Source organism: Hipposideros armiger, unplaced genomic scaffold (assembly GCF_001890085.2).
Source record: "Hipposideros armiger isolate ML-2016 unplaced genomic scaffold, ASM189008v1 scaffold_1262, whole genome shotgun sequence".
Classification (NCBI taxonomy): domain Eukaryota; kingdom Metazoa; phylum Chordata; class Mammalia; order Chiroptera; family Hipposideridae; genus Hipposideros; species Hipposideros armiger.
In genome coordinates this window covers 198,365-210,124 of record NW_017732612.1, presented here as the reverse complement: position 1 = coordinate 210,124, position 11,760 = coordinate 198,365, and the positions used below count along the sequence as shown (strand labels likewise).

General features: G+C 32.9%; 1 protein-coding gene across 1 annotated transcript in view; it reads left to right on the top strand.

The window, feature by feature from the left end:
- Window positions 1-11,760, top strand: part of SLC6A14 (solute carrier family 6 member 14) — a 50,598-nt gene that overhangs the window by 757 nt on the left and 38,081 nt on the right. The window contains exons 2-6 of the mRNA XM_019633237.1: window positions 522-687; window positions 3,850-3,981; window positions 5,328-5,489; window positions 6,307-6,445; window positions 7,591-7,723. Coding sequence (XP_019488782.1) covers window positions 522-687; window positions 3,850-3,981; window positions 5,328-5,489; window positions 6,307-6,445; window positions 7,591-7,723 — 732 coding nt within the window. The remainder of the gene's footprint in view (window positions 1-521; window positions 688-3,849; window positions 3,982-5,327; window positions 5,490-6,306; window positions 6,446-7,590; window positions 7,724-11,760) is intronic.

Here is an 11,760-nt window from a genome sequence, read left to right as displayed (position 1 = left end):
CTCTCTCTCTCTCTCTCTCTCTCTCTCTCTCTCTATCTCCTCTCTCTCTCCCTTTTCCCCTCCCTCTCCCACTCCCTCTCTTTCTTCCCTTGTAGTGGAAGCTATAGTTGATCCTTCTCAAAAATCTACAATCTCAAGAAAGAGTGTTCATTTTACCAAATTCATCTTTAAGACTTTTGTATTTGCAACTTTTTTTGTCCACCTTCATTTGCCCTTCATGCTGGGTACTACATGTAACCTTTCCATCAAAATTTGGATGATATCACTGGAAGAAGTAGTAAAAATGTCCACCTACAGAGCTTTTTTCATTTCAAGGGGTAAATATTGTAATGTTAAAGCAGCCATTAGTAGAAGTCTCCCCAACCTTGGATAATGTTCCCTTTGGCTATGGTTTTCAGAGTTCATTCTCTCTCTGTCTCTCTCCCTCTCTCTCACTGTCACTTGTATGGATTTGTGAAATTATGCTTCTGTGGAACTTTTAATAGTAGAAAGACAACCTGTTGATATTTTCCCTCCTCCAGAAAGTGACGGCTTCATCTGAGAATTTCCATGTTGGTGAAAATGATGAGAATCAGGACCGTGGTAACTGGTCCAAAAAATCGGATTATCTTTTGTCTATGGTTGGATATGCAGTAGGATTGGGGAATGTGTGGAGATTCCCATATTTGACCTACAACAATGGCGGAGGTATTGCGTGCGCACACACACACACACACACACACACACACACTTCTTTCCCCTGCAGTTTTAAGTGAGGCGCTGTATGCCCTCTGAGGATATTTTAAGAATTTAGGAAATATATGTTTTTGATTAGATGAAGGATTGGAAAAAAGCATACTGCATTCGTTATTAGACTATTAGTTGCAAGCTCATGTTAGGAATCTGGCTTCACTAAATCTTCAGATATAAACTTGATAAAAGTTGTATATTTAGCACTTCTAAGTTTCTGATTTGAGGTCTTGTGTAACCTTCAACTATGACTTACTCTTCTTAATTTATATGTTTTTATGATAATCTGTTCAGATTTCAGTAGTGTTTTGCCTAATTTATAGAGCAATCTAAGCAAGACAGCGAATTCTAGTGTTAATAAAGTGCTCAAATACATTTATTCTGCAAATACAGTAAGGCATTGCATATTGGAAATTTAAGTGTGGAAGCAGTTGATTAAAAATTAATTATTGTTACATGTATCCCAAGTTGAATTGACTATGTAGAACATATTTCTAAAATGCAATAGACTTTAGTTCAAGCCTAGGTGTTTAATTTCTGCTAAATAATACTGTTTTTTAAAATTATTTTTTATTTTGAAATGCACATTTTTTTAGAATTAGTTTCAGCTGTGCATCATGGATGGGGTAAATAATACTGTTTATACCTCAGAAATTATTAAGAAAGACTCAATTAGATCAAGAAGAACAAAATAACTCTGAGATGACACACAAAAGGATACAAAATGAATTGCACAATTCCCTAGCAATGTTGAAACAACTTTTCACCTACACCATATTTTATTTACTTGTAATTACAGGTTCTCTTAGAAGTGTAGAGGTGACATGCCCTTATGTTTCATAATTGGGTATCAGTGAAACTGTGTCACTATAATTATTTTTCTTAGTACAATAGGATTTTATGTGGTGATATTTCAGTCTTATATTCCTTATTAATTAGTTGCATTAAAAAATTCATACTGGCTTTCAGAGACTTAAGAAAGGATTTTTATCAAACACTTCAAGTATTGTGGCAAAAAAATTCCCCTAAAGCCTAAGTCATTTAGTTCTCGGTTTTGTCTAAATTTGAGTTGCAAAATGAGTGAAAATCACAATATTTTAGGTGTCTATATCCTAAGGTCCAGTGTAGTGAAGAGAAGCACTCAAACTCCTTTCCAGCCTCTTGTATTCAGGTTTAGAATAAGAAATTCCCTGTGATTTGACATAATACATAGGCCCAGGAGTTGCCATCAATTTCCAGGAACTATATTAAACTAGATTTAATACAGAATTTTTAAAAATAGCCAAAACAAAATAGTATTATTTATTGTACCCTATTATCTCTTTCACCATTTCCTCTAAAATTTAATATAACATATCGGATCTTAGTTTTTAAAGATAACATTATTTGGGTAATTGATGATCTAGGCTCTCTCAGTTGCTTCTTTCTCTCTTGTCCAAGGGTAGAAGATGAACATGAAATTCAAATTTGTCAAATATTAATAGATCTGAATTTAAAAATACAGTCAAGTTTTAAAAACTATTGCTAAAATCTGGAGTTATTTTTATCCGTAGATACTTTTAACAGTTTATGAAAGAGAAGTATCATACTACCATAGGGTCTAGGCCAACAGTATTACCAATTTGTCACCACTGTGTTGTATTAACAATTTACCAACATAGTTGTTATTAATAGTAAAATAATATAATAGGTGAAAAACCATATATGACACTGAGGAAAATAATTGTTTATTTTTTCCAAAACAACCTATTTAAACTGGGTTAGTAAGCCTTTTATAATTGCTATATGTAAACAGGGGTATTTTGTATTACTTTTTCTTCATATTTATCATTAGCAGGACTTAAGCTTCTATTACTCATAATAGTGATGGTATGTATATTGCAACATCTGTAAAAACGTATTCGTCCCTATGGTCTAGTGACTAGTGACTTGTACCTAACAAGTACTTTATTGTCTCATTATTTTTAGCAGAATATATTTAGAGAGTTGGGGAATATGTAATTCCCAGGTATGACATTATAATGTCATAATATGAAAAATGCATGAGGAAAAAAATGTAACATGGATAAAGGAAATGTACATAATGCAAAAGCACATTTTTATACACTAATCCCCACATTTTCTTATAAAACTTTGTTAAGACTTCTAGAATACTTGACCAAGAAGTTTAAGATTCTTTCTCTGCTTTTATCCACAACCTGGTAAAATTTCTAATGAGCAACATTGTGCCCCAAAAGCAGGCAGAAAAAAGGTAAAATAATAAAAGTGTTTTAAAAAATAAAAAAGGGGCCTGTATCATCTAAATGTAAGATAACTAGTTCTTATAAAATCAAAAGTTAACTGAATGCATCTCAAAAGTTCAGATTCTTCTAACAGAAGACTTTATAACTATTTGGAGAATAATGACCTTAACTACAATGATTTCCACTCTGAACCACATTTAGCATTATCACCCTGTCTTAAAAATAGACCTTTTATTTTTAAAGGAGAAAGGAGGGAAACTAACTTTGAACTTATACTATATTCCTGCCATATTGACAAGTGTTTTCACATAGTCTCTGTAATTGAACCCTTACCACAAACTGATGAGTTGGTATGTATTGTCCTCCCCATTGATGAAGAACCCAAGGTTCAGAAGTTAGATAAATTGCCCCAGGTCACATAATTAGTAAACGGTGGAGCCAGGATAGAAACCTCAGTCATCTGGCTCATTCAATTCCTCTGGATTGCTTTTTATAAGCTTTTGTTTTTAATAATCACAACAACCTCATTGCAGAACACTGCCAGTCCTCATAGTTTCACTCAAAGTTGTTTTGTTGAAACATTGATGAGATGCCGTAGGAACTTAACTCTTGTTTATGTCAATTAGCCTATGGTAAAAGTGGTTTCATTAAATATCGTTTCACTTAAAATCACAGAACCTATCAATGACATTAAGTGACAATTTACTGTACTAGCATTCCCATGTCATAGATGAGGAATCCAAAGTTTAGTAGTAAATTCAGGGCTAAACCCAGTACTCCACTATATGAGAATGTTTTCAAAATGTTATACTGATTGTCAAAGTGCTGTGAAGGTTTGGGGATACAAAAGTACTTTGGTTCTTTTTGCATTTTCTAGGTGCCTTCTTGATACCTTATGCAATTATGCTAGCATTGGCTGGTTTACCTTTATTCTTCCTGGAGTGTTCCCTGGGACAATTTGCTAGCTTAGGTCCAGTTTCGGTTTGGAGGATTCTTCCATTGTTTCAAGGTTGGTATTAAAATGTTTTCCTTATTGTTATTATTGGTCTATTCATGCATATAGTTGTCCTCACTGTGTGGAAGAAAAGTGTTTAAAATTTGGACAGGTTAACAGCAAAGAAGCATGCATTATTTTTTCTGCATATTTACCACTGTAGAATTTAAAAATCAAGTGTTAATTTTTATTTCTGTTTATCTCAAGATGCAGATATGGAAGAGGTAAGGAAGGATATTAGAGAGTGTTGTAAGAGTGTCATTCTTTTTCTATTTTCACATTTTAAATTATCTTGGCACATGGTCCAGTTGTGCATTAACTTCATGGCTCTGGCTTTTTTCTACTCCATGTGCAGTCTTTGTCTTCTTGCTTTTGCATATCTTTTACAATGCCTCATTCAGAAAAGTTGAAAGGCAGGTCACAATTTTTTTCTTGGATTCTCCTACTAGAATAGGACACTGGTATATTTCATAAAAACACCTTGATTGTTGTTAAACATCAAACAGTTTTTCTGTCTGAAGATTAGATCTCATTTTGGTATGTGCTAGCTGCTGAAAACTATTTGTAAAAGCCTCAATGCAACATCAAAAATAAATTTGTAGTGATGTGAGTAGAATATTGTGCTGGAATATTAAAGAAGATACCTCAAAAGCTAATCTTAAGCATAGGAGTTACATTCAGTATGGCAAACTGCATTTTGAAACTACTGAGTTAAAGAAACTTCGGAAGTTTAAATTCAGATTGTTACTGAGTTAATGAATTTTCTTTACATATACTAGTAGAAATGCTGTACACTATCCTTTCAGGACATTAATTCATAAGCTTTATCTTCTACTTGTCAAAATGTTGGTTTATAGATAAAGATGTGAGTATTGGTCAGTGAGTCAATACGATATGAACTATGAATAGTTTTTCTTTTTTCCTTCCTTCCTTTCTTCCTTTCTCCCTTCCTTCCTTCCTTCCTTCCTTCCTTCCTTCCTTCTTTCCTTCCTTCTTTTTTATAAGAATAGTACCAACTCTGACAAGAATTTACAGAATTAATAATAAAGAGCAATGAACATGGATTTTTCCTTATGTGAATTTGATGGATCAATACAGATCTTCTGCCCTTGATTTAGTACCTTTCTCTAATCAACTAAAAAACTGTCTCAGAAAACCAGTCATAAAAATAATTTTAAAGTTGAGAAGAAAGCTGTTTAGACAGTAGTACTGCTTCCCCCACCCCCCAAAAGAAAAAGTTGTTTGAAACAGCCTTCTCATTTAAAAATAGATTTTGTGGAAATTGAGATGCAGTTTTTTTTATGAATTAGCAAAAGAAATTTTATTTGTTAATATTTTATTTTAACTTCTCTCTTTTTCAGGTGTGGGAATTACAATGGTCCTGATATCCATTTTTGTGACCATATATTACAATGTCATAATTGCCTATAGTCTTTACTACATGTTTGCTTCTTTTCAAAGTGAACTACCATGGAAAAGTTGTTCTTATTGGGCAGATAAAAACTGTAGCAGATCACCTATAGGTAAAAATTCATTTATTTATTTTTAAAAATGTCGTTAACTCTGCTTCATTCTTTTATAATTTCTTTTTTATATATTTTTTTATTTTTCGGGGGTGTGTGTCATTTTCTAACCAATTTAGGAGCAGTTTTAAGCAAGCTATAGGTTATTGATGAAACCAGCATAAAGCACGTATAACCTGAAAATTGAGTAATGCAATATTAACTTCTGAAGGCAGCCAGTAAGGCTAAATCACTACTAGGAGTACTTGCAGGTCTAAGTCATGAGCAGGAGAGAAGAAAGACAATGGGAAAATAATGAAGAGAAAAAAGCACTATCCATGATAGTATAATAGTGATGTGTTTCAGGAGATAGTGAGTGTTGTCCATGTCATATGTTGCTAATCATTGGGATACTGTAGCATCAATATTTTAGACTATTACCACTAGGACTACCTATGTATGTCAGAGGATAAAGTGATAAAGACTGAACACTTCTTAGAAATTTAAAAGTGTCATTTTCCATACAGGTTAAATAAGTCCACATTCTAAAAGTTCCTTAGGGCACTAAGTCCCAACTGAAATTATTTTTACTTTATAGCTGTTATTACTATAAAAACAATCACAGCTAATAAGGGCAGATATTTTCATATTCACCCCCAGCTTAGTAATATAGAAGGTTTAAAATGCTGAATGTGCATGGTTTATTCCATTTGTGCAATTTCTGCTCCACCTTTACCAAGTAACAATTTAGGCAATGCTTGAAATATTTTACCATTAAAAAGTACTCTTGTAAAACTAAATATATGTCTGTGTGTGCATTTTTTAAAATAATTTTTAGTAACTCACTGTAATGTGAGTACCAGAATAATGGAGATCATCCAAGTGAATAAAAGCTGGGCAGATGCCAACAATTTAACCTGCAGAAATGGAAGTGAAGTTTATCAGCCAGGGCAGCTTCCCAGTGAACAATATTGGAAGTAAGTATCCTACACAATCTACTTCTTAAACAGATGTTACTAAAACATTTTTATAATTAACAATAAAATATTAATCAGCTCTTTTCTTAACTCAAAATGAGTAGAAAAAAAGGGAATCGAAGCAAATTCTACTCCATTTCACTCAAATGTTTACTTATCCTGTGTGAGTACTAGTAACCTGCAAAATTAACTCATAGTAAACAAATTGTCATTTATAAATTAGTTATTTAAATGGGCACAACACTGTCAGTAATGATTTATCTAGCACTCATTAACTTTTAAGGCATTGCTTTGAAGAAAAAAATATTCAAATTTTAGACTATAATTTGCAAGTTCTAATAATAAACAATTTGGTGATAGTAATTTTGGGGTAAAATTTCTATTTAAGGCTGCAATTCTTCATTATTCATTTTGCTTATTATTGTCACTATATAGTAGAAAGAGAAGTTTTGGGTTATATTTGCTTTTATTAATTTTAAATGTTCTCTATTTTTTTCACTGTATACCTACCTTTGACCCTGACCTAACTTCCTTGACTATTGCAGTAATGAGCTCTTCCTCATCTGCATGTTAATTCTCTGGTGTGATCCTCTTAAAACTTGGAGGTTGAAATGTTCCAAACACCAAGCTAAGAATTAAAATCTTGGATCTGTGCATGCCCCTAGAGGAAATCGTAGTATTTTACAGAAAGTCTTTGAAAAAGGCATAAGTAATGGGATCATTTAGGTATGATGATAAATACAAGTAGGATGAATAAGAAAATATTTTAATACAATTTAAAATGTTTTCTTTGTCATTTTAACTTGAGAAAATACTGTAATGAGTAAAATGAAATAACTTGACATAAGGTTAATTTTTTTACATAAAGGAGATTTGAAATATTAGGGAAAACTTGTAACTGAAGGAATCAGTAGATCTCTTATTCTAGGGTTTGAAACTTTGGATTGGCTGCAATTAAGCCTAAAGTTCAGAGTCTGGCTTTTCATTGAACTATTTTTGCCTCTCTATACAACAGTATCAATAAAAGGCTCACATGACATTGGTGTATTAATAAGATAAAATACTCATGAAGCTTCCTCCTGGATGAAATTCAATGTATTAGGCCAAATGATTCTGTGTTCATAAAAGAGCTTATGTGTTTTCAGCAAAGTGGCACTCCAACGCTCAAATGGAATGGATGAGACTGGAGAAATTGTGTGGTATTTGGCACTTTGTCTTCTTCTGGCTTGGCTCATAGTTGGTGCAGCACTATTTAAAGGAATCAAGTCTTCTGGGAAGGTAACTTGAAAAACACATTAGATAGTGATGGAACTGTTTTCCAATTTTATTGTAGTTCAATGTCAAGCATTATAAAATTCATGTTTTCTTTTTCCTATAATGGGAACATTCAAATGTGTAATAGTGTTATAAGTAAGCAGCCTAGTTCTAAGAAAATACTTAAGATCACTGCTATTGTCAAAAATGAAACATAACAAGCACAAACTAGTACTAAAGTTGTACAATTACTCAAAACTTAGAACTTTCTATCTGATACCGTATTCTGAGGCTTGCAAGTATATTTAAAATTTTTCTATCCTACTATATAAATAAGCATCTTAAATGGAATTTTATATTGCAATGTTTGGTTTCAAAAGTCTAGACCCTTGTTATACAGGGTAATAATTTCAGGATTCTCTTAGTTGGAGAGAGATAAAAAAATAAACTATGTAATCATTCTCTTTAAGTTTGCTAAAATGAACTCAGAGTTCTCTCTCTGAACAGAGTCTGCCTCTGAAAAACATTATATTTTCCCACTTCATTGTTTTTTTAAACTTTCAAAAAGCATCATGGAAATTTCTAAGAATAGCATGAAATTTTCTCTGTGAGCAGTTGTACAGTACTGAGAAAAGCGAATGTTTACATGCTTTTAACTACAGAGTGAAATTTCCTTAAAAATGGAGGATAGGAATAACTGTGTATAGTATCTTTGTATTTCCGGTACAATATCTAGCACATTCAGTTAATATTAAGATGTGACAAAACATGCTATGAAATCATAGAAATACTGTGAACATCACAAAGTCACTGGAAACTTTTTAAAATAATGTTTCAATTGCACATTTTTGAAACCCTTGGATCCTTTTTGATGTTAATATTGAAAGCATCCATTAAAGGCCACTTACACAGGCAATTAATTTTTAATAGTCCCTAGATGACTTGTTTAAACCATCTACCTGGGCATATTATCAAACTTAGGACATCTATAGATCAGAGAAATCATCCACATTAATGAAAAGCCAGCCTCAAAGGCAACCTGCTTATCTGGAAGTGTGTGTTACCCAGGACACAAGCAGTGCACTTGTATGTGTGCTATCAAACTGTCTTATTGGTCATTTTAAGAATACTAATAACAAGTGTCCATTATTCCCTTTAATCAGCTTTCTTGGAATTTGGACATCTACTAGGTTATTTTTCCATCTGCTTGAGGACTGAGTACATACTAATCATTGCAGGGTTTATAATCATTCCCCCTCCCCCTAATGCAGTAATTTACCAAGAGGTGATACTTAGTCTCCTCAGACATTTATAAGGATATATTTTGGAAAACACTCCATCTGGATTCCAAGTTATCACTGCTGATATAGTAATGTATCTACAACATGAACCTGGAAATATTGTTTCATACATCAGAGTCTTTTCTTTTTTAGGTCAAATAAAAAGAAAGAAGTCAAATTTATCAAATATTTTTCAGATCCTACAAGCATAATTTCTTTGCTGTCTAGCTGCAGACACCATAGCCATCTCTCTGGAATAGGATTATTTACTAAATTTCCTAATACCAGATCATTCCTGGGGTGATTCCCGTGAGACATTCTTTTAATGTCTTGCTAGTCTATATTTATTTACATTAAACATTTTTGTATTAATATTTAAAACTGAGATTTGTTTGTAGTGCATATTTTGTTTGTTGTTCATCTTTGACATGTTTTTTTTCCTTCCATCATCTTATTGGACCCCCTTTTCCTTCTTCTAACATGGCCCCTCCCCATTACCCTCTGGTAACCACCAAATTGTAGCCTAAATTTTTGTTTCTTTGTTTGTCTGTCTTGTTCCATTGTTGTTTTCAGTTTTATATGACACACATGAGTGAAGCCATATGGTTCTGGACTTTTTCTGTCTGACTTATTTCACTTAGCATGATAATCTCAAGATCCATCCCAGTTGTCGCAAGTGGCATCTTTTCTTATGGCCAAGTAACATTTCATTGTTTATATGTACCACATCTTCTTTATCCAATCATCTATCAAAGGACACTTCAATTGTTTCCATGTCTTAGCCACCCTGAATAATGCTGCAATGAACATAGGGGTACATATATTTTACAAATAAATGTTTTCAGATTTTTGAGGGTAGACATACAGAAGAGGGATTGCTGGGTCATATGGTAACTTTTTTCTTAATTTTTTGAGGAACCTCCACACTGCCATCTATAGTGGATGTACCAATTTACATTCCCACCAGCAGAATATGAGGGTTCCTTTTACTCTGCAGCCTCTCCAACACTTGTTATTATTTGTCACGTTGATCATAGCCATTCTAAGAGGTGTGAGGTGGTATCTCTTTAGGGTGTTGATTTGTAGTTCCCCAATAGCTTGGAGTTGAGCTTTTTTTCATACATCTGTTGGCCGTTTGTGTGTCTTCTTGGGAAAAGAGTCTGTTCAGGTCCTCTGCCCATTTTTTAATGGATTGTTCATTTTTTGTTGTTGTTGTTAAGTTGTACAAGTTCTTTATATATTTTTGATGTTAGCCCCTTATTGGAGGTGTTGTTTGCAAATATCTTTTCCCATTTGGCTGGTTTCCTCTTTGTTTTGTGGATGGTTTCTTTTGCTGTACAGAAGCTTTTTAGTTTGATGTAGTGCAATTCATTTATTTTTGCTTTTATTTCTGTTGCCTTTGATGTCAAATTCATAAAATCCTCTTTGAACCCAAGGTCCATAAGTTTAGTACCCATACTTTCTTCTATGCAATTTATTGTTTCAGGTCTTATGTTTAGGTTTTTGATCCATTTTGAGTTAAATTTGGTATATGGTGACAGATAGCAGTCCAGATTCATTCTTTTGCATGTGGCTTTCCAATTTTCTCAGCACCATTTATTGAAGAGGCTTACTTTTCTCCATTGTATGTTTTTGGTTCCTTTGTTGAAAATTATCTGCCCATATATATGTGGGTTTATTTCTGGGTTCTCAATTCTACTCCATTGGTCTCTGTGTCTGTTTTTCTGCCAATACCATGCTGTTTTGATTATTGTCACTTTGTGATATACATTGAAGTCAGGGAGAGTAATACCTCCAGCCTTGTTTTTTTTCTTAGGCTTGCTTTGGGTCTTTGGGGTCTTTTGTGATTCCAGACAAATCTTATATTTTTTGTTCTATTTCTTTAAAAATGGCATTAGGATTTTGATGGGGATTGAAGTAAATATATATATTGCTTTGGATTATATGGCCATTTTAACTATGTTGATTCTTATATTCCATGAACACAAAATATCTTTTAATTTCTTTGTCTTCTTCAGTTTCTTTTAATAATGTATTATAGTTTTCAGTGTATAGGTCCTTCACGGTTTTGGTTGAGTTCATTCCTAGGTATTTTATTCTTTCATTTGCAGTTGCAAAATAGATTTTCTTTAAAATTTCATTTTCTGAATTTCATTGTTAGTATATAGGAACACAATGAATTTTTGTACATTGATTTTGTGTCCTGCAAGTTTACTGTATTTGTTTATTGTTTCTAAAAGTTTTTGATGGAGTCTTTAGAGTTTTCTATATAAAGAATCATGTCATCGGCAAAAAGTGACAACTTATCTTCTTCATTCCCAATTTGGATGCCTTTTATTTCTTTCTCTTGCCTGATGGCTCTGGCTAGGACTTCTAATACAATGTGGAATAAGAGTGGTGATAGGGGGCGTTTCTGTCTTGTTCCCGATTTTAGAGGAAAAGCTTTCAGTTTTTCACCATTAAGTTTGACATGAGCTGATGGTATGCCATATATGGCCTTTATTATATTGAGGTACTTTCCTTCTATACCCATTTTATTAAGTGTTTTAATTATAAATGGGTCTTGTATCTTGTCAAATGACTTTTCTATATTTATTGATATGAGCATATGATGTTTATCCTTCATTTTGTTTACGTGGTGTATCACATTGATTGATTTGCATATGTTGAACCATCCTTGTGCTCTTAGAATGAACCCCACTTGATCATACACATAATCTTTTTAATACCTTTTTGTATTGGATTTGCTAGTATTTTGTTTAAGATTTTTGCATCTGCATT